This window comes from Ischnura elegans, chromosome 5, assembly GCF_921293095.1.
Source record: "Ischnura elegans chromosome 5, ioIscEleg1.1, whole genome shotgun sequence".
Classification (NCBI taxonomy): domain Eukaryota; kingdom Metazoa; phylum Arthropoda; class Insecta; order Odonata; family Coenagrionidae; genus Ischnura; species Ischnura elegans.
Genome location: NC_060250.1, coordinates 86,524,784 through 86,547,763, shown reverse-complemented (window position 1 = coordinate 86,547,763; position 22,980 = coordinate 86,524,784). Strand labels below are relative to the sequence as shown.

Sequence of the window (22,980 nt, the reverse complement as noted above, 5' to 3'; positions counted from 1 at the left end):
TTTGAAAAAGGCCAGATTGGCACCCATGCGATGCTACCCCACGTGACATCACAAGGACTTAGTTTCTATACAAGTAGATAGGAGTTTTACATCATCTGAGATTACCAATGCATGCATGAGACACAGAGCTCAGGGAAACATGGCTTAATAATCACCAATTAAAACTGGCTAAGGTCAGAAAGTTTTCTTCGTTTGATAAGGTATTAACAATCCTTATTTAAGCCAAGAGCTACCAGCTAGCAGGGTACTCTGGTACCTGCTAGCATCCTGCGTCGTATCAGCGCACAAAGCCTCGCTCCAAGGTCACCTCACTTGCTGCAGCGGGAACCAGAACGACATCACACGGAGTTTTCCCAGCATTCATACTTAGCCATCGCTTTTTGCGCGCTTGAAAATTGTCACTTTTCATTTAATTGCAAAAAATAGATATCGTCATTTAAAAATCTAAAAGCGTGAAATACGTACTCCAGGAGTAATAATCTTTCGATTTAGGCAATAAAAAAATAATATGAAACCACCCTATTACGCGCGCCTTACTAATATTTCAATCTAATAAAAGTAGAAAACCAATTGCCGAAAGTCATTGTTAGACACCCTTTAGGCTAATAGGTGACTCATGCAGCAGTTGACCTCCAGAAACAAGGAACTTCGAAGTGTGTAGGCTGAAAAGGTCAGCAGACAAGAAAGGGGGAGGCGTGAAAAAGGTTTCTTTTGTTCTCGTGTAACTTGATAATACTTCTTTCGAAGCTAAGGTCTTCGTAATACAATCCCTGCGCGAGCTGGGACCTTTTGTTTGATTTCGGAGAAGAGGAAAGCACCAGAGGGGGGAGGCGAGTGCTGCATGAAGGGGGATAGTGGATCTTGGGAAATGCACTAATGTTACTATCCCACGGCACTCAGCTTCTCCCTATGGCACTTCAATATCCAGGGAAAGATTCTAACTATGTGCCTGTCGCCATTAGCCACAAATAACACATTGTAAACACTTAGTCTCATTTTCGTCAAACGATGGATGCAGGAAAATTATAAGACGGGACCGCGATCTTAAAACGATCAATGCGGGAAAAAGATACTTTGGGGAATGGTAGATGCGACAGAAAATTAAATTGTCTTTATGGAACTTCATTTGGGACCAGGAATGGCGAACGGTGAATGCAGGAAAACGATCAATGCGGGAACAATAGATCGGGGTCCCACTGTATATAACTTTTTATTTATACATTCATCAAGTGAAACAGAAGAAAAAACGTACGTTCAATAAGCCTTGCACAATTCTAGTACGCGAGGTATTCGAAATTCGAGATATTTGAATATTCGAGCAATGCTTTGTTATTCCAATGCAATATTCGCGTTCGAGAAATCTGCTATTCGACCAATCTCTAGTTAAAAGGTATGAATTATTAGAAAATTTGGTTAAATGATTCAGCTTTGCAATAATGAACTTCACATTAATGAACTAGCTAATTTTAGGGTCCCTTGAATTTCATTGCATACATAGAAGTTCTCCTGTATCAATAAAATCCTTTAGGCGTGAGGTGGCTGCACCCACTATTCATACATGCAGAACATGCAATCTGTAAGCAGATCAGTAATCTGTGATCATGCAGACCAGGCAAAGTGTAACGAATCTATTCTTCATGCCCCTATACACAGTGTATGATCATGGGCATAATCACGCGAATGAAATCATTCGCCATGTATAATTTACAAATTCGCAAATGAACCATCATGGGCATGATCATTCAGCGAAAATTAGAACATGTTCTATTTTGCTTGCATAATCCAGTGAATGATCTTGTGATCATCCAGGGTGTATATCGGCCTTTCGAATAATAAAAGTATGTTAGTGATGACACACAATATAGACTAACTTTCTTTGCCAAAGAGCGCCTATACAAGGATACCGCTGAACTCCCTCGGAAGGCAGAATATTCAACTTCTATCGCACAATCCTCTACATCTTTAGCAGATATGGGTTTTTCCAAAGACTCCATTAGCTGGGCCCTCTCCAAGTTTTTCTTAAGACAAACTGACAGGAGACCAAAGTATGTCTCCCGAATCTGAAAAGCAAAAAAAAAATTGAATTTACAAACTAAGTAGCTTTCAGATACTAATTACATTCTCTTAGGGTTTTCCAAACAATATTTCCATCACATACATAAATATAATTAGTAATTAAGGCTAGCAAAAGGCCCGTAACTGATACACATAAATGTATACTTGTATATAACTTTGTTTTCATTATTCCATGAGACTTGGCCATGACATCACACTATGGACTAAAGCTAGGACCAGCTACAGTAGACTCTCGTTAATACGAACAGTGTTATTATAAAGTTCTTGTTATTACGAAATTATGAACTTCGGTCCCGATCCCAGCAGTTACAAAATGAACTTTATTACAAAGTTCCACGAATAAGCAACGGCATTTAGGTTCTTTCTCCAGTATACATACAATATCATATAATAAGCTTCATTCCTGTGGAATCATGGTTACCCACTCACAACCGCTCGTAAATTGGACGTACAGTTAGTTCTCTTCCTTACTGCGGAGAGCGATTTTTTTGGCTCCGGCTGCATCGCACGCCCAGCTAGATCAGTTAGTCACAATCGTGAGTTAGCACACATTTGTGATGCAGTGTTGCATTCTGCGTGATAAAAATACTCCTCAATGCCTTGCATACAGTCCGGCCAGCAAGAGTTGTCCAATGACCATGCAAAAGAAGGAGCGGAGAACCCTTCGCCAGCACAGTTTGCTGCCAATCACTGCCCCCAAAATGCACCTCACACCCTCGCCTAGTCATACAACGTTGTCACATGCATATGAAGCACCGAAACAAGCTTGAACCACCAAAACAAGCCCTTTCTACGAATCTCCTAAACGAGGGATTCTTCCTTTGGGTCCTTCACGCTCGTCGTCCCTTCTGGCTCCTTTCTTCACGAAACCCTTCTGTTTACAAGTGATGTAGGCGTTTCACATCCTTACCTGGCAACCTTGCACCCTACCCGGAACTAGACCCTTCTGCCTGTTATTGGACAACTCTCGGCAGCCAGGTTTATCAACTTATGAACAAGGCCTCAGAACGCATCTAGTTCGAATATTGAGGACTTACTGTATTCAGGAAGATATCAACCCTCAATTGCATCATGCCGCATTCTTCTATTGAGAAACTGAAACAAATTTTCTTGCTTTTATATATTTGCACAAAATTTAATCGCATATATTACGCACTGTTTTTTTCCAACAATTCCTAAAAGAAACATTCATACAAACTTCATTATTACGAACTTACGGTTTTTCGGTCCCACAAACTTCGTAATAGCGAGAGTCTATTGTATCTCCTTCAACTGGCATTTGATAAACAAGCATTGTAAACAAATTAATAAATTCTCACCTCTATTGTCAGCCCATTAACTTTGGTTTTTGTATTTATAGCAGACCGTACTTTGGCATACTTTGCTTTTTCTGCCTCTTCTTCATCAGGATCACATGAGCGATCAGAAATGTAGTCCGATGAATCACTTCGACTTAATTTCCTTCTGGTGGAGAACTGTTTTTTTATGAATTCTGATAGCTCCTTTTTTGCTTTTTTTTCACTTGCATCTTCATCTGATTTTTCCATATATTCTTGAAATTCACTGAAAAAATAATTGAACACTGAACTTCCAAAGAAATTACTACCAATTACTAAATAGTTGACATTGAACCAGGCATAAATGAGTAAAATAGTGGCACAAAGTAGGTGATATCAACCCATTATGCGTTGACCATGATGACTGGAGATAGTTACAGGGATCATTAGAACATCAAAGAATCATTGAAGTTCAAATCTTTCAATTCTCAATGTAAAACCCATTATCACCCAGTCCATATGTTTTATATTTACAATGTTTTAAGCAATTGATGAAAAAGCATCATGCTTATACTTATAAAACACTGTAATGGGATTTATTTCATGCAGGTAAAATTTGAACATAGTTGAAAGATAAATTTTATAAAAATAATGATAAAACAAAACAGTTGAATAAATTTTTGATGATTTATTCTAATAATTAATATATTTAATCGTAATTACAACTCTGTTCCATAAATGTTTCATAATAAGTATATTATAAATTTCCAAATAAGAGAGCCAGCAAAGTAACTTAGCTGACAGAAGAAAACCCCCCCATTTAGTGATTGGAGAATTTGAGGAGAGAGTACATATAGCAAACTCTAATGTATGAGTGATAAGCGTAGTCCGAACAAGTGAACCTGGCAATTCAAAGAGTTTTGTTAGATTCACCAAAAAGGTGCACCCATTTGATTGTTCATACAGTGGAACCCCGATCTATCGTTCCTGAATTGATCATTTTCCTACATCGATCGTTCACTGTTCCTGATCCCAAATAAAGTTCCATAAAGACAATGTAATTTTTTCCCATATCCATCGTTCCCCGAAGTATCGTTTTCCCACATTGATCGTTTGAAGATCGCGGTCCCATTCGGGAGCCATCCTGCTCCCGTCTTCAGGTCGAAGGTAGAAAAAAACGAGAACTTCTCACCTTCGACCTGAAGATGGGAGCAGGATGGCTCCCGAAACTGTTGTCATCCAAAAACAACCAACGCGGCTGAGGAACCCGTAAATCAGCACTGACCATGTTTACAATGTGTTATTTGTGGCTAATAATGACAGACACATAGCTTGAATCTATCCCAGGAGATTGAAATACCATAGGGAGAAGCTGAGTGCTGTGGGATAGTCACATTAGCACATTTCCCAAGATCCGCTATCCCCCTCCAGTCAGCACTCACCTCCCCACCCTGAAGCTTTCCTCTTCTCCGTAACAAAAAAAGGTCCCAACTCGTGCAGGGATTGTATTACGAAGACCTTAGCTTCAAAAGAAAATATCGAGTTACAGGAGAACAAAAGAAACGTGTTTCACGCCTCTCCAATTCTCGCCCACCCCACTGAATTTTTTCAGCCTATGATTCACCTAGTAGCCCAAAAGGTGTCTAGCAATGAATTTTGGCAATTGGTATTATACATTTATTAAATTGAAATATTAGTAATTTGCACGTAATTCAAAAAAGAATGATACTAAACACGACATATTTCTAACGTTATTTAAGCAAGGAAATAGTTGGAATAATACGATGGTGATTTATGGCAAATCTCGCTATCCTCACAGCTGACTGTGAGCTTCTCGGCAGTTGATGCAGCATTTTTTTTTAAAGCAGGGCATCAGGTTACAATTCACGAATTATGCTAGCATCTGCTCATCCAGAGCTATGCTATTTATTGTTAGAAATGAGTGGGTAAGTTGCCTTCTCCATAGGACAAAAAAAGTTATTGCACGGTCATATGATCATGCTTCACCCTCTGCAATAAGCTCCGCTTACACCGTACGTGATGGCATTAGTGCCGAACATCACCTCATACGAGTGGTTCCGTACTTTCCACGGTGAGTTGACTTAAAACCAGCGAGTGTTTTCCGTGTGGGTTCAATAAAGTTCGGTTTCATTTTTATTAGTTTTATTTTTATTCATCTTCGGAATATGGCCCTTCCAAAGAAACAAGTGAGAACTTTAAAAGATGGACTGAAAATAAATGAAGATGAAGAAAAGAATCCGGGCTAGAAATGCATGAATATTGCAGAACGCCTCGGGTTGTCCGCTAGCATATGACAGCAGGGGTGGGAGTAGATCGAGATACCTGGTGAAAACAAGAAGTGGGATGAAGCCGAGGGTCAGGTGGGCGTGCCGCTGACAATTAACGCACCATTGTTAACGCTTTACACATTGCCTCAATCATATTAAAAATTTAATTGTTAGAAAGGAACATTTCAAATAAATAACTATTTTTGGCTTTTTTCATCCATCTCATAAACAATTCCCGCACCGGCGAAAGCAGTTGTTTTAGGCATAACATGCACATTGCTCTCGTAAATACGTGTACTTGAAATGGCATTTGATGGATAAAAATTTAGAAATCAGACAGAAATCCATAATGGCATTGAAAATGCAGAGTGGAGTGCTAACATCTTTAAGGAATGTGGCGAGTTCCTTTAGGATATTTGAAAGAGATATAAGTCGAATCAACAATATGACCTAAGTGTTTCGATAAAGTAATAATATTCCTGAAATCAGCTAAAATATTGTTTGAATCCCCTAATGAATATCATAATTACTCGCCAAAATCCAGTGTTTACAGGGACGTAGGCAACCTAGCCAAAGAATCTGAGCTTTTCCCGGTGAATAGCGTGGATGAAAGCTTCTCGGGTTTCCAACCGGGTCAGGGTCTGCATGGTGTAGGCCGACATTTCGTTGGCCTACACCATGTTCGTTTCGTTTCGCAAAATCCGGGATCAGTTAGTCCGAGCTAAGGACCCTATTGGACTCAAGACAGCCGGCATTTACCGCATTCCATGTGAATGTGGTAAAGTGTATATTGGAGAGACGGAGAGGACCATTGAGACGAGGGTGAAGGAGCATCGACGCCACCTCCGACTCGGACAGCTTGAAAAATCGGCCATTGCTGAACACTGTGTCCAGGAAAATCACAATATCCACTGGGAAGAAACTGCCCAACTTGGAAGAACACGGGGCTATTGGGACCGTATAACTAAAGTAGCCGTGGAGATCCGTCTTCACCCCAACAATATAAATAGAGATCGAGGACTGCAGCTAAGTAGCGCTTGGAACCTGGCATTAAATAGGACGAGGAAGGAGGAAAAATCCCGGACCAATCAGAGACCACCTAGGTGAAGGAGGAGGGTATATATATCGAAACACCGCGACAACGGCATCATCAGCCCTGAGGATGTTGGGAAAGTCTCCCAACGAAACGTCGGCCTACACCATGCAGACCCTGACCCGGTTGGAAACCCGAGAAGCTTTCATCCAACCTAGCCAAACATTCCCGCATTGATCGTTTTCCTGCATTCATCGTTTTTTTCATCCATCCCCCTGAAAAACGATAGATCGAGGTTCCACTGTATTTAATTGACAAGATCTATTGCAAAATTGGTTGAGTGAGGGGACTTTTTATATTTGGCCTTAAAAGAAATGATATCACCAACATGCATGATCTGCAAGATATTAAACTTCATTATCAACAGATATTTACCTCCTTTGGCCTTTTCTTCCACCTCCATAAAGCTCAACTTCATCATAGCAATCAGAAGCACTCACTGGATTTGTAAAATAAGAATTTCGAACAATTGCTGTGTAAAACTCTTCAACTCTTTTCTCAGCAGCTTTGACACCCCCACGACAAACATCACATCTCCCTTTACACTCAGGAGCATCTTCCCCGAAGAATTCAGCAAAAACTGAGTGACGGCATCTGCAAACAAGTAAAACATGAATATGTTAATTTAGGCATATGAGAAGTCAAAGAACATCCTTAACCCTATTTTCTGCACTAGTATTGCATATGATGATGAACAGCAGAAAAAACCCTTGATTAATTTTAGAAGATTTCTTCAATGGAAAACCAATTGCAAATTTAAAAAATGTAATTACGATCTTCAAAGGTATTTTTCAAATGTGCAATTACTGCTGTGGTCTTGCAGACTGTTGAATACAACCCAAGGCAACTGGGGAGTTTCGTTGCACTCAAGCATGAATGGTCCTGATTTTGTCTAGTCTCATTTGCACCCTAGCTCTCACAACGTAGCACTTGGTTACTTTTTCCTGACACAAGGGAGTAGACTCAGTTTGCAACTAATCAGTTGCTGCCTAGAAGTGGTTGGTCTTCCTCAATTACGGCAAATGTTTTGAGGTGCCCTCATCCTTGAGCCAGGCTTCCAACATATGATGGATTAGGATATGTATTGTTTACCCTGCGAAAATTCAAGGTCAAACAGGAGAGGAAGGGAGTACTGGAAGTGAAGGTAGAGGAGGAAGTGACAGCAGAGATGAAAGGAGTGGCAAAGACATGAGTCACAGCCAGGTACTTGTTGGAGTAGAGTTTGCTGGAATATGCGGGGGCGGTTTTTTTCTGATCGCTCAGCAAAAACACCTTACAAGCGACAGGCTGCACGAATAGGGCAACTGCATGTCCTCCGCACCACACGCTCAAGTCATTTCTGACCGTAAGTCATAAATTTAAGGTAAGTAACAATCTCATCAACTACACTGCCTAAATTGATTCTCCTGCCAAGGGTGCACTGCGGAGCTACAGCCAGAAAACTCGCTGAATGGCTTCAGCATTGACGTCTTGACCTTTATGCCGATAAAAGAAATTTTTTTAAATGCACTGTGGCTAGAGTGTGAAACAAGAGTTAAACATTACGCCCATACCCATTAAAAACAAAAGAGGGGAAATGCTCCCTTCTGTAAGTGTTCTGATGCATGACAGCGCCCATCATCTCAGCTCTTATGAGGCCCAACCGCTCCTTCAGCAATTTCAATGGGACGTTTTCGATCACCTGCCATGCAATGCCAACCTAGTGTCGTGTGACTTCCAATTTTACACCGAAATGGAGATGTGGCTGGAAGGGAAGCATTTACAAATGGACGATGAGCTTTGGGACAAAGGCAAAATTTATTCAAAGTCATAGTCGGCAACACCCTATGAAGAAGGTATAGTGAAGCTTTCGCAGAGACATGACCAATTCCTCAATCGCCAAGGCGATTATGTCAAAAGGACATCCCAATTGTGCTCAATATTTAGCAATGAAATAATTTTTAATTAATCACTTTGTCTTCTGTTCATGACCCATCGGAGTTTGGAAAAAAAACACCCTCATATTAATAGTGGGAATACAAATACATACGTATAATGACATTATCTCTGCTAAAAAGATCACAGTCGGGTGAAGAAAGCTCTCAATCAGTCCTTTAAGCAATCTAAAATAACAGACTGTATGCAGTGCTGTAAATGGAAAAAAATTAGGCGGTCCTCACAAAAAATTCCAACAGCTGAACATGTGTTGTATATCTGGCCATGAAGGTATTTTAACCGGTACGCTTATGACGAGTTTGGATTTTAGGGGGTATGCCGTACCGGCCTAACTACAGCACTGACTATATGTATATTAATAATATATGGTTTGATTTACGTAAATTATGAACATAATAAGAAATGAAAGTGAAAGGTTGGATTATCTATGTTTTCAAATAATTTGTGTCCCTCCTCCCCATCATTAGCCCGGATTTTTAGGGGTTTACTGTATATCCAAGGTTGTAGCAAGTAGGGGGAATGGGATATAGAGGTTCAAACTCGCACGCTCCGCGCGCTCGTTAAGGGGCTCCGCCCCTTAAAACCCCGGTTCCGGCTTCGCCGTCTACATTTGTGGTCGTTCGAAGACTTTTGAAGTTCGAATAATCTCAACACGGCTAGGGGCCGGCTTCGCCGGCCAGGGGGTAGGGAGGTGCCCCACTCATTCCTCGGAACGGCTTCGCCGTTCCTCGCTGAAGGGCGGCTTCGCCGCCTGGGGGTTTAGTGTGCCAGAGGGCGAGGGCATTTCGGAACTGTTTCACCGTCATTCGTTTAAGGGGCGGCTTCGCCGCCCAGAGGTGGGGGGAGTCCACAGCGGTTGCGCCGCTTGAACATCGGGGCGGCTACGCCGCCCGGGGGTTGCTGAAGCTCCCCCTCGCCTACGCCAGTTCCTCGTTGTGGCGCGGCTTCGCCGCCTTGGGGTTGAGGAGCCCCCCGCGGCTGCTCCGCCTAGCCCTTATAAATGGTCTTCCCCACCGAGAGGGGTGCCCAGGGGGATTCGGGGATTTTAATGTGTTATGCATGCGGTGACCAAAAGTGCACAGTGATCATGTAGCGATGATTGTAAAAGGTAGTGCAATGCGGATTAATAGTGGCGACAAGTACCCATAAAAGAAGACTTAATGGCAAGTTTTTCATTTTTTTTTCGGGGGGTTCCTACGGAATACCGGGGGTTTTATACTTGTGTTAAACCAGTGGTCACTAAAAGTTCTCATAAATTCCGTGCCAATAAGTCCTAGGGGACCGGAAGAGTGGTCTTACGATTCTTTTCCCTGGAGAGGCTATTTATTAGAAATTTTTTGGGAGGTTTCACGGGGTTATCGGGGGTTTTAATAAGTGGTAGGGGCACCGGTTAAATTGTGTCGAAAACTATACGGAAAGGCGAGTTTAAATTTGTTTTATTTTTTTTCGGCGATGTTCCAGGAGGTAATCGGGGGTGTTCTGGTAATTTTTTCCGTATGGTTTACGGTGGCTCGCCCTCACCAAATATTCCGGATCTAGAGCTCAGAGGGGACGGGTAGTGCGGCGTAATGTTTGCGAGAAGTTCCCAAATAGGAGACTAAATGACACATTTTACATTTGGGGGGGATTTCACGGGGATACCGGGGGTTTAAATGTGTGTACTCCTGGCGGTCACCATCCATTCACATAAATTTCGGGGGGATGAGTCGTTGGGGGCGGTGGAATAGTCACGAAAAGTACCGAAAAAGTAGACTTATTTGAAAATTTTATCTTTTGGGGGGGGGGTGTATGTGGGTTTACCGGGGGTTTATAGGTTTTTACTGCCAGCGGTCATCAATCGTCCACATCAATTCCGTAGCGATGAATGGTAAGGATTGGAAAAGCGGCGGAATTGTGACGAAAGGTACCCGACAAGGCTACTTATATGCTAATTTTAATTTTTTAGGGGGTTTTGGGGGGTTAAAAGATGACGGTACTATATGGTCACATTCATTTACTGTCATGTCTAAAAGAATTGTGCCCTATGACATCCATATTTCGAAAGTAATACAATAAAAAGCAAACCAGTCCCTGAAAAATGTTAGCAGTGCCCGCCATTTTTATTTTTTCGCGGTTAGATCCATTAAACTTTTATTAAAATGTTTATGTTTTCTGAAAGACAATGCATAGCTGTATGTAACTACAAAGTTTGAAAGAAATCGGTCGAGTTAAAATTGACAAAACCTTGTGTTAATCTTTTGAAAATCGTAATTTTCGGTGATTTTCGGAATATTTTAATTTTATTCTCAGTAACCAAGGACGATGAAAGAAAAACGTTACCTACATTTCGTAGACTATGTTATGAGCATATATAATAATCATTTTCAATATCCTACACCTGTAATTACGACTAGGGGAGCGGAAGTTATGAAATATTTTTCGAAAACCCAATTTTTGGACGCCATTTTGGCAGCAAATTTCTTAAAAAGAAACTTATGACATAACATAATTACGTTACTACATTTACCAGCTTTCAAAAAATGCATTAACGATCCGTGTGGCATGCACGGTTCGCGCGCAGTAAAATAAAAACCGGAAGACGGTCCCCGGAAAAAGCGCGATTTCGGCCATTTTGTCGTTCTAGCGACGACACGTGGCGGAAACTTCCGGTTTTCGGATTTTTTCTCCGAATCATTTCGGGTTCCCCGCACGCGTGCCAAATTTCAGCTCTCCAGCACTTCTAGAAGTGGTCGGGAATTTGTATCCATCAGTGAGTCAGTCACCACGAGGGCTGTATATAGATAGGATACCCAGAAAAGCTTGAAAGATACAATCTTTAGTGCACCCCATACCACTGAGTCCCTCGGGAAAAAAATTTAGCAGTTATCATAGTAACACATTGAAGGTGGCAATACTTTTTTTAAATTTTACAAAGGCTGAAATTATTTATTGCTTTTTCTGATGGCTAAGGCACAGTGCATCTAGCTGCTTATTTTCGAGTGCCTAGTTCAAATCAGAGTGACCTCCCACAATACCTCCAAACAAAAATCATCAACAAATCACTCAGAGAAAAGGATCTGGCCCTACCTTGAATGTGTGAAAGTCACAAATTTGAAGCTAAGTCTAATGCGAGCTCTACCCAAACTTATGCAACCAACCAGCAGATTGAGACGCTGAGGGTTTAATTATTGAAACTGTTACATACTTAGTTTCCTTCCAAAAATTTTGAAAGGCAGTCTGACAAAGCTGATATTAAGGATATGGTGTTGCCAGATACATATATCAATGTTGAAGGGGCCAGAAGTTTACTTAGTTATAACTGAATTCATTTGAGTCATTATGAGTCATAAGTGGGCCTGCTCTTGCAAACTTAGAATTGAACTGCAGATCAAGTTTATGTAGTAATATCGAGGCAATTATTTCATAATCTTGCACAAGAAAGGAAAAAAATGCCCTAGAGGATGTAGGAAAAGAGCTGCCATTAAAATCACATGAGTTAACTATGTATATTCTTTCTTCATTTTGAAGCTTCTTGCCTCCGCAAACTAAGAAAGAATTCTTCACCTGATATGCTCAAATGAACAAACCAAATCAACTTTTCGTGCTGTAAAGATAGCAATGAGGGAAGGGGTCAGCCAAAATAAAGTAACCAAACTCACTTTGCTTCTTCACAGTATCGCACCATTCTTTCATATGAACGAAGAGCTGCCTGAGCTGCCTCCTTCCGATGATCTGTCTGAGCTTTGCCAACATCTTGCTTCAACAGAAAGCCAACAGCATCACGTTCCTTTTTGGAATAATATATACGACATGAAGAGGCAAGGCCATCACGACCAGCTCTACCAGATTCCTGATAATAACCAGCCACACTCTGAGGCATGCACCAATGGACTACAAATCTGAAAGAACAATGAAATACAAAGAATGGTTAATGTTAGATAAATTTATAGCATGTGATTTTTCAAACTTATTGAAATTCTTACCTCACTGATGCCTTATCCACTCCCATTCCAAAGCTGACAGTGGCACACATAACAGGATATTTTCCAGCCATCCATTCCTCTTGCAAAGCTGCTCTTTCTTTATCTTTTAGACCTATGATGTAAAATATAGATAAAAGAAAATCAAGTCTGATGTCAGATAGTCTTTTCATTACACTCATGAAAGGTGAGAACAACATATTTTTCAGTGAGGAGGTATAATAATTATTAACGAATGAATATAAAGAAAAAATTTCAAAAAATAAGAACTAATGCCATCAGAAAAGCATTACTTACATATAATTTAGTTAATAAAAACATGTATAGATATATGTATTTGAACTTCCCATTCCCAAATGACCAATTTATTACCTGGAGCCAAAACAGCCAAACCCCTATTAATACATTAACATGTATGAGTTAAAGTCTGTTTGTACAAACGATTTTTGTGGACTGGAACGGAACATGTACGAATGCATGAACCAAATTATAACAGGTTCTAATTTTGGAACATGCATTCATACAAGTTGGGTGGTTACATGGTGCATTTTCATATTCATTCACGCATTCTTACATTTAGACATTAACTCATGGGGGTTAATGTACCATGTGAACAGGCCTTTAGAGACATATATTCTATGGCTGCAATCAGCTGACTCTCATACAGCCATTAAGTTCTCGGTTGATATTGATAATGTTAGTGCAAAATAATATTATTCAATCAAGTTTGGTGGAAATTATAGCACTTCAGGGCACCACTATTCAATTTTGACAACATTAATAATGAAACTTTAGCACATATTTTTAAATGAAACTGTCAGATATAGCCAAGCTAAAACACGTTTCTTCATCTATTACTTAAGGTGTCACTTTTTGTGTTTTTTACTTTTTTCCAAGGCATGAATTATATTATTTGCCTGCCATTGATAATGTAATTCTTATAAGACCCCTTCAGGCCTGATCATATATTTTTGCTATTAAGAGACCCTGATTTGAGTAACATGATCACTTCAGAATCGGTGTTTAGCCAGGGTCAAATGACAATGATTTCTATACTGAAAGTTTGATACTAGGCCCACAAGCACTTCAAAAAGCCTCAAGAGCAAAAGTATTAATCGGGTACCATAAAATTACTATAGCTTACCAGCATGGTAGGCTTTAGCAGGTATTCCAACTTTAGTGAGATCCTTCGCAGTTTCTTCTGTTCCTTCTCGTGTTCTGCAGTACACTATTCCACAACCAACTTCACTTTCTTTCTGCAATTATCATAATCAAAATACATACATTAACATTATTAATTTCTTAATACACTGCAACACAAAAACAGTGGCCATTTACAACACCACATATTTGGATTAGATGAGAATTTACCTTTCCCTCCTCAATTCCACTGTCTTTCATTAAAATTTTGTTGATAAACTTTTTGAGATCTAGAATTGGGTCATCCATGCAATTACTAAACACAACGTCATAAAATAAATTAGCCCTAAAACAACTGTTTTTGAAAGTCTCAACTGGTTCGTGAAGCCTCAGCATGCTATGGATATCCTTCTCCACCTTAGAGAAAAATAGGGTGCATTTCATTTAAATGGCATAAGCAATGTAAATCTTAATACAATGAGAGGTACTTAGCACACTAAAAAAATTGGCGCATGCATTCGTATCCACTTCCATAGCAAAGAGAAAAAATGTAAGGCTCACAGCAGAGTTGGCAGTGGCAGTCAATGCTACCCATGGAACATTCGGATACTCAGCCCTTATAACTCCAAGTTTCTGATAGTCTGGCCTGAAGTCATGACCCCACTGGCTGACACAATGTGCCTCATCGACAACAAAATAAGCCAACTGATCATACTTATACAATCCATTAAGAAGCCGCTATAAAAAGGGCAAAAGAAAAATATCATGGTATTAGCAACAAACTTCCCATTGAGCAGACTTAAAAACTTTCACATAACAGGACATTCCCAATCACACCTTAAAAAAATCTGTATTTGCCTGCTCAGGGGTAACATATAACAGGCGGATATCGGGCCTTTTCGATCGCAAGTCATTGACAATGCGAGTACGATCACCTGTCAAGGTTTTTGAATTAATAGTTTCAGCTCTAATTTTCAGTTTGTTCAATTGGTCAACCTGGTCCTAAATAAAGAAAACTTGGTAAGTTTCTTTTCGGTATTATAACAAATATATTTAGTATTGGTACGAAACATGAATAAAATCGTACTTTAATTAGCGCAATCAAGGGAGAAAAAACTATAGTAACTTTAGAGTTACACATCACAGCGGGCAGCTGATAGCATATGGATTTTCCGGCTCCCGTGGGCATAGATATGAAAACATCATTTTTTCCTGGAAATAAGGTGGATAAAATAATAAAAATATCAGGGAAACCAAAGACGCGCATTATGAACATGGTAACGTTCACCCTCTTCAAACTGACTTTTCAAAACAGCTTCCGTGGCTCTTTGCTGAGTCTGGCTTTTAAAACCTTTGTGCTTGAAAACAACTTGTAAACATTGTATGATATTATCTTCTGACACTTCACATTTGAAATAATTATCTATTGTAGACATTTTGGTTTGGAATAAACATTACACACAACAAACACCCACAATCTTATGCGCGAAATTTTGAAAACATAAAAACAACGATGAGCGAACTGAAACCAGCGAAATTTGAACCCAATTTTAACGGTGACCCAGAGACCAGTAGCAGTGAAAGTGTATTGCTTACCAGTTCCTTTTCATTGTACGGTTCGGAATAAATTAAATCATGCATTTCGTCTCTTTCCTGCACTAAATTGATTATTAAATGTACCCGTGTACATGATCGCGCTCGATTACTGCAGTATGGATGTTGAATATAAGAAATCATGCAGCTTCGGCGACCATGGTTAGTGCTTGTGTAACCCGCATTTTTTGCCTATGTAAAAGCAAGTTACCCAGTTGGAATTTTCTCTGGAGTTGGAATGAATGTTATGGAATCTAGAAAATAATGATGCAAAGATTATAGGGTTGGAATGGATTATACTATCTACATGAGTCATCCCCCATATGATGATAGGATATTGTCGGTTCTGTAAGTAATTGTAATTGTGAATTTAATCTTCTTTAAGCAGAAAGTTGTTCTTGTAATTGTTTGTCAAACTGACAGTGTGCAGTCATGCTTGAGGCATGCTACATTTATTCAGTATTTTTCCCATCGCTGCACACCCAACGGGGGGGGGGGGGGGGGGGGGGGGCGCAGCTACCCCCCTTCCCCCAAGAAGCGGAAATAAATTTTTTTCAAAACGATGAAAAAAATGATATTAGTATAAAACATGTAGCTAAAATAAAATTCATTATGTTTTCAAGCATATAATTCTATAAACTAATATGTACACAGTGCTGTGATAATTTTCTTAAAATTTTGGTTTCATTAACTGTTTGTGCTAAAATGTTACAACTTGACAACAACAACAACTCCCCACCCTTATTTTTGATCCTGGGTATACTCATGTGCAATATTTGCAATTTTAAATCCCATAGATTGGAAAAAGAAGAATTATTTAAATGTTCAAAAGAGCCACAGGTTTTGTATGTGCCAACGACCTAATACCTTTATTTATCTGAGTTAATACCTAAATGTGTGAACGATTATGGTGGACCATAGAAAATATAATATAATAATAAACACTTATTACCGTCCACTCTTTGGTCCGTTAGACATTGATAAATAAACAACCAAAATAATATAATTACATCATCAAGAAATAATTAATAAAATAATAAAAAGTACAACTCAAAGATCTTGATTAATTTGTATATAATATTACATAGAATGAATGAGAATACAACAATACAAAAGCTACAACAATCAATTAATTTCTCTTTTCATTGTTAGATTTTTTGCTGTGAAATCTACATCTTCATTTTCTAAAACCTTGTCACCCTTCGTAGCTTCCCACAAACAACCTGTAGCCCGTAGTGAAAGTGATGGCAATCTCCTGGATTGTCCTATGATTTCCGTGTAAAGGCTTCTAAAACCATTGCCACCGATCCTGCTAGCCAAAGTGTGACACTTTTACGTGATGAATTGTGTAATGATAGTGAGATACAAGCAACAGCTAACAAATCTGACGTGTTCACTACTGTCAAAGGTTGACGTAAACATCGCCCGGCCCCGAGAATGGGCACTTCAATCAAGGAATCCTCGCTGAAGGGTATTCCCAAGCTTTCCCATATGCACATCTGGAATCTTCCATTAAATACCATGAAGGAAGGTGTGCTGCAGCATATTAAAGACGAATTGCCCGATCATGCAAATGATACTCCCAAAATTGAACAACTTGTGGTCACTAGAGGGGAGTATGCCTCGTACCGCATAACCGTAAGTAATGATCTGGGTGCTAAATTACTCACTCCTGGTTTTCAGCCTAAATATGTTTATTGGGGAAACTATTTTTTTCCCAAACCTCGGCCAAAATTGCCGGCGAGTTAGCTAGAAATCTGAACTTCCTTCATATTAATATTCAGTGCCTTAGGAACAATCTACTTGATATGTATAAAGTGCTTATTTCTCAACACCGGCCTGATATCATCTGTATTAATGAGCATTGGTTCACGGCCAATGAACTTGACTGATTCCAGCTACCCGGCTATGTTGTGGCCGATGCTTTCTGCCGATCCACACTAAAAAATGATGGAGTTTTAATTCTTATTTCTGTTGACTTAAACTATAGCTCCGTAACCTTTCCTTATAACTGTCTCAATGTTGAACAGGTGTTTGAATGTAGTGTGACCATGAAGGTCTAATTTTTTTATTCTAGTACATATTATTATTTCAACTACATCTATATCGTTCTTCGAGTGGTAATTTCAATGTGTTTCTTAATAAAATTTTCAGCATCCTGAATAATATTTACAACTTGGTTGATAAACTACTATTAACTGTCACTGGTGACTTTAATTGTGACCTCCTTCATTGCTCTAAAAGAGAAATCAGAGCTACTAGATGTTCTTTCTTCTTATAATATAAAGCCAACTACTAACAAACCCACCAGAGTCAGATACACCTCTGCATCTGCCATCGACAACATCTGCCTCAAACAAGATGATATTGCAATACAAATGAAATTTTTCTGATGAGAATGTGAATACTTTCTGTAAATTGCCCATGTCACATGATTGGTCCAATGTTTACTCCATGAGCTCCTTTGAAGATGGTTTAAATTGTTTTTATTCAACCTATGTGACCTATTTTGATTATTGTTTTCCTGTATTGCCTGTTAGAATTAAAAATTCGTCTCTATCTGTAGGCAGAAAGTCATGACCATGAAAAACATGGCCCTCTGACGAAATCCGGTATGCATCTAGATTCATGATAAAGCTGTGATGGATTTACATGTTTTAAGATTAACAGGAGGGGAATTCCATCAGCAGGAAATAAAAACGATCTATGATATATCTCTGTATGATGGTGTGGGATCAATAGATCAGAAAGATGAGTTCTTGTAGAACATTGTAGTTCATTTCTTTTAAATACAAATTTGTTGAATAAATAAAATGGACATTCAGACTTAAGAATTTTACATGTTGATATTAAGGTAAAATATAGACTCATCTTTCATGCGCTTTGAACCATTTGAGTTTTATGTATCCCTCACACTTATATGTTCCCCTTGGACCGCTGATGCAAGCCCCTCATTTGCTTGCAATTGAAAACCATTGGTTTAAAGCATCCTCAACATCAGAATCCTTACCTTGGCATTTGTATTTTAGGGGTGATGCTTGCTCTCCATTGTGGTTCCATTCTCCTCTTAGTTTATCCTGTTGCTGCAATAACCGAGCTATTGTCGATTTCGACGCCCTGTTATCTCAGCCAAACAGCTATGACTACATTGGGGATAATCTATAATTTTGTCCAGTATAGCAACTTTTTTAGCGAGTAAAAGGTCCTTAAGTGTCATATTACTCAAGAATAGGAGTGTTATTGAACTGTTGGCACTAGAGCAATATCAATTATTCAGGGTTCTCTTAGATCGTAGAACATGAGATTAATCCCACCCAACATGTCCACCACTGACACTGATTTTTGACTGTCAGTTCTCAATTGACTAGTTGCGAGTGAAGAGAAAAATGACTTCAGGACATGTGTAAACTACTGAGATGGGGATGGAATACAGAGAAAGGAACAAAGAAACATTGCCATCTTCCAATGGCGATAGCTCAGTAGTATAGTGGAAAGGGGAGAGGGGAGTTTTGTACAAGATGTCACTAACAAAAAGCTCTTGGTAAGTAACATTGTTCAACTTGTCCAGTCTCCTCTGCTACACATAAGCCAGTAATCCCTAGAAATTGGCCCACACCCACTCGTATTGTAAACCCTTAGCACAGGTGTTGCCACTTCTTTATCATTACTCCAGGTCCAATCATTTAAAGCCCAACTACTGGCACAGGAGTCATCTCCTCTTAAAAACAACTTTAATGAGGTCTTATGGTCGGGAAACAGAATCCGAATCCTTTAATGGATAGTATAACAACAAGAGCTTTAAGAATAAGGCAAGAATAGGTAAAAAAAATTGTGAATAATAAGACTAAACTAAAGGAGGGGAATGTCAAAAATCAGTAATCTGATACGAAAAAATTTAAATTTTGTCGCGAGTATAGAGTCAATGTCGCCGAGTCATTGCGCAATAAAGCAGCATACTGTCTCAGTTAAGCGGAGAAAACTCTGGATAATCTTCTATTACTGGTGCTCAGAACACAAATTAGTGGCTGCCAACACACTATTTAAGAATTACGAGTGAAGAAGAAATTTGTATACCAGGATACAAAAGAGGGTTTCTACTGGACTATATTTTAGTGAGGAAGAAGTTTAGGAACCATATAAAGGACTGCAAAAGCTACCCGGGAGCAGATATCGGCAGTGATCATAATCTAGTGAAAATGAAATGCCATCCGAAATTCAAGAAATCAAAGAAATCAGTGAAGAACGCATGACAATTAGAGAAACTAAAGGAGCCAAAAAATCAACTGGCCTTTCAGGAAGTGGCGGAGAACAAGATAGGATTAGATCAGACAGAGAAATCAGTGGAGAATAGCTGGACAAATAACAAAAGTGGGCTTCAGGAGACCACTGGATAAGTTCTAGGGAGAAGAAAAGAGTTAAGAAAAAACCATGGATCATAGAGGAAGTCCTAGGCCTCGTTGAAGAATGGAGAAAGTATAAGCATGCGAATAACGAGGAAGGACAGGCTTGTTACACGAGATTTGCCACAAAGCCAGGAAAGCTAAAGAAGCTTGGATGAGGAACATATGCAAGGGCGTGCAAAATAACCTTGTACAAGGGAAAGTGGAAGCTGCCTATAGAATAGTGAGGAACCACTTCAAGGAACCAAGCAAAAGATGTTATACCGTAAAGGACAAGTACGGAAATATTCTTATTGAAAATGATGGCAAAGCCGAGGAATGGAAAGAATACCTGGAGGAACTATACAACGTAAGGAAACTTAGCTCAAAATTATTGAAGAGGAAAGTGAAATAGAAAAGGATGACATGGGAGAGAGCATCTTAAGATCGGAATTTGACGCTTCAATAAGACACCTGCAAAAGAATAGGGCCCCAGGAATAAATGACATTCCAGCAGAGTTAATCAAAAATGCTGGAGGAAAGGTCTTATCCCAATGGTATAAAAAATCTGTGATAGGTACTCAACAAGAGCTTTACATAGTGAATTTCATAAGAACATCATCACTCCCATACCGAAAAGAAGAGAGCAGAGAAGTGCGAAGACTTTAGGACCATAAGTCTGATAACACTTTCAGGAGAATAGAATGAAGGAGCAGAAGAATACCTGGATGAAGAACAATTCCGATTTAGGAAAAGCCAAGGCACAAGAGAAGAAATTTTGGCTCTTAGGCTGCTCATAGAGAAGAGAATGGAGAAGAACAAACCGACTTTCATAACATGTGTCAATTGAATTGAAAGAGTTGAAAGAATTGAAAAAGGGGTTAAACAAGGGTGTGCACTTTCCCCCATAATTTTTAATGTTTGCACCAAGAAAGCCATTGATGAAATCAAGGCGCAAGCTCTGGGTTTTAATATCCACGGAGAAAAAATTAGTATGCTGTGATTTGCTGACAAAAACAAGCAATCATAGCCGAGGCATGGAAGGATTTGAGGAAGACTTTGACAAATATGGTAAGGACAGACGCCAATTATCAGCTGAAAAACAACAAAAAGAAAATTAAGATATTAATAAGCAGCAAAAGAGAGGTGGCCAAGACTAAAATTAAACTAAAAGAATAAGCTTGAGAGGTGAAAGAGTTTTCTTACCTGGAAAGCCAAATTACCAATGATGGTTGATGCAAGAAAGAAATAGTCAGTAGAATAGCACAGAGAATACAGTGAATTTTTGCGTTCTTTCACTCATTCATGCACTTAGACATCAACTCGCACAGGCAGTGGCGCTGACTCCATGGGGCCTGAGGGGGCCCGAGCCCCCTCAAAGATTCGCTTGGGGGGGCGGAGCCCTCTCAATAATTCAAGAAAATAATTAAGTTATATTATGCTTTGTGAAATCACAAAAATATATTGGAAATTTTTATTTCCCACGTTTGACGATAGTTACCTTTTAAAATAAATTCAACAATGTGTGTTGAAACAAATAATTATAAGGTTAAGCAGGTTAACTGAATCAAGTGGTGTGAGTCATGCTAGTGTTTCGGTGCTGCGACACACTTTGAATATAACCTCTTCCCGGGGCAAGACCTCCGATATGGGCCCCCCCAATATTTTTTATAAGTCGGCGCCCCTGCGCACAGGTTATGTACCGTACATGTACCCAGGCCTTTTAAGGTCCTACAGGTCTAGAGGGCAGATGTCAGATGTGCCACTTTGAATAATAGTTCAAGTAATTAACCTTATTCTGATGAATCAAGCTCATAACATTTATGCTTTTTATAATGTATTTGAAATCATCAGGAATCCATATAGATATGTGAGAAGCAAGCTTTTTTCAATTGAAGGCACAACCTAAATAATTTCTATTTTCCATCTTGGAAATGCAATCATGTATGTTAAATCATAAACATAAATGTAAGTCCACAGTAAAAATGTTTTATGCCTAAATGAACACATCGTACATCTTTTTATATACATTTAGCATTATTAGGAAAAGGATTATATTCCTATAATATTTATCAGAATTAGTTTTTTGATATTTTATTGATTTCGATCACCTAATAAAACGTAATATATCACCATAGGATATAGCAGGAATATGTTAGAGGGAGAGGAATGAGCATGGATTAGGGTTTAATGTTTTTCTGGAGGCTGCCCTAACCCTCGTATAAATCTTGATTGGGTTACTCTCTCTACTGTGGACCTCAGGTGGTGCAAGTTGAATTTTGATAGTGAATTCGGTGATTTTTTAAAATTTGGAGGGGCCCTAAAACCATTCACATTTGAAAATAAATATGTAGCTTCTAGTTTTTGAAGCAATAAATTACACAATTGGAATCAATAAATGAATGAGTACATGATTTAAGCTTGATTCTATATGCAACATTTGTTAATAATAGTCTACTATAAATTAAGCAAGGAAGTATACAAGAATATTATGCACTCAAGTCTAAAAGTACTAGAGCAATGAAATATGTCACGCATCTACCCTCCCTCATCATGTTTAATCCTCAGTGATGACAAACATAACTGTAAAATACCTCTTCAATGGTTGAAAGCAATAGACGTAGCCCTGTAGTATACAGCAGTGAAGGAGTGCAGACGAAACATTGAAGCATCACCATTTTTACATACAGTTTAAAAACTCAAAGACTATGGATGGCTCCCCCCCCTTTTACGGAGCTTGAAAACGTCATCATTCATACATTCCACAGGGGATATCCCCTCTTTCCCCTGCCTATTCTTGTCAAATAACTAAGGAAGACTGATTTTTTTAATGTTTCAGAGGTAGTTGCTTGAAGCTTTAATTTGGGTGCTGTGTTTTTGTTGACCAGGATTTAGTATGTATAGCTTTTGCCTAAAATAATATACATACTTTATCATCAAGATTGAGTAATATGCTGTCTTACCAATATTTAAAAAGGATATTTTTCATCTACTAAATTCCATTCCCTTCTTTTTGGTAGATATATTACAAAATACCTCATTTCTTATTCTCACCATCTACCACTAGGGGATAAGGAATAGCATGAACAATAATATCTAATAAGCTTAAGTTTGATGTCTAAAATCTACGACAGCACTTCCATGAAATTCATATAAATGCATTATTAAGGTCAGTTATAACCCTCAGTTATTAAAATCAGGCAAAACTTGGAATAGTTAAAAGAAAAAAATTAAGGAAAA

At 39.0% G+C, this 22,980-nt stretch overlaps 1 protein-coding gene and 1 long non-coding RNA gene across 2 annotated transcripts in view; one reads left to right on the top strand and one right to left on the bottom strand.

The window, feature by feature from the left end:
* The window catches only part of LOC124159184 (ATP-dependent DNA helicase Q5-like), a 30,386-nt gene extending 15,117 nt beyond the window's left edge, over positions 1-15,269 (bottom strand). Inside the window, exons 1-11 of the mRNA XM_046534813.1 lie at positions 15,072-15,269; positions 14,856-14,980; positions 14,606-14,770; positions 14,330-14,506; positions 14,000-14,185; positions 13,773-13,884; positions 12,632-12,743; positions 12,308-12,547; positions 7,110-7,328; positions 3,396-3,639; positions 1,872-2,060 (exon numbers count right to left, since the gene is read on the bottom strand). Coding sequence (XP_046390769.1) covers positions 1,872-2,060; positions 3,396-3,639; positions 7,110-7,328; positions 12,308-12,547; positions 12,632-12,743; positions 13,773-13,884; positions 14,000-14,185; positions 14,330-14,506; positions 14,606-14,770; positions 14,856-14,980; positions 15,072-15,204 — 1,902 coding nt within the window. The 5' untranslated portion in view covers positions 15,205-15,269. The remainder of the gene's footprint in view (positions 1-1,871; positions 2,061-3,395; positions 3,640-7,109; positions 7,329-12,307; positions 12,548-12,631; positions 12,744-13,772; positions 13,885-13,999; positions 14,186-14,329; positions 14,507-14,605; positions 14,771-14,855; positions 14,981-15,071) is intronic.
* Positions 15,270-15,359: 90 nt separating this feature from the next.
* On the top strand, positions 15,360-18,192 carry LOC124159185. The gene is made up of 3 exons (XR_006864915.1): positions 15,360-15,709; positions 16,514-16,999; positions 17,516-18,192. It is a non-coding gene; the product is annotated as an uncharacterized LOC124159185 (long non-coding RNA).
* Positions 18,193-22,980: the final 4,788 nt, after the last annotated feature.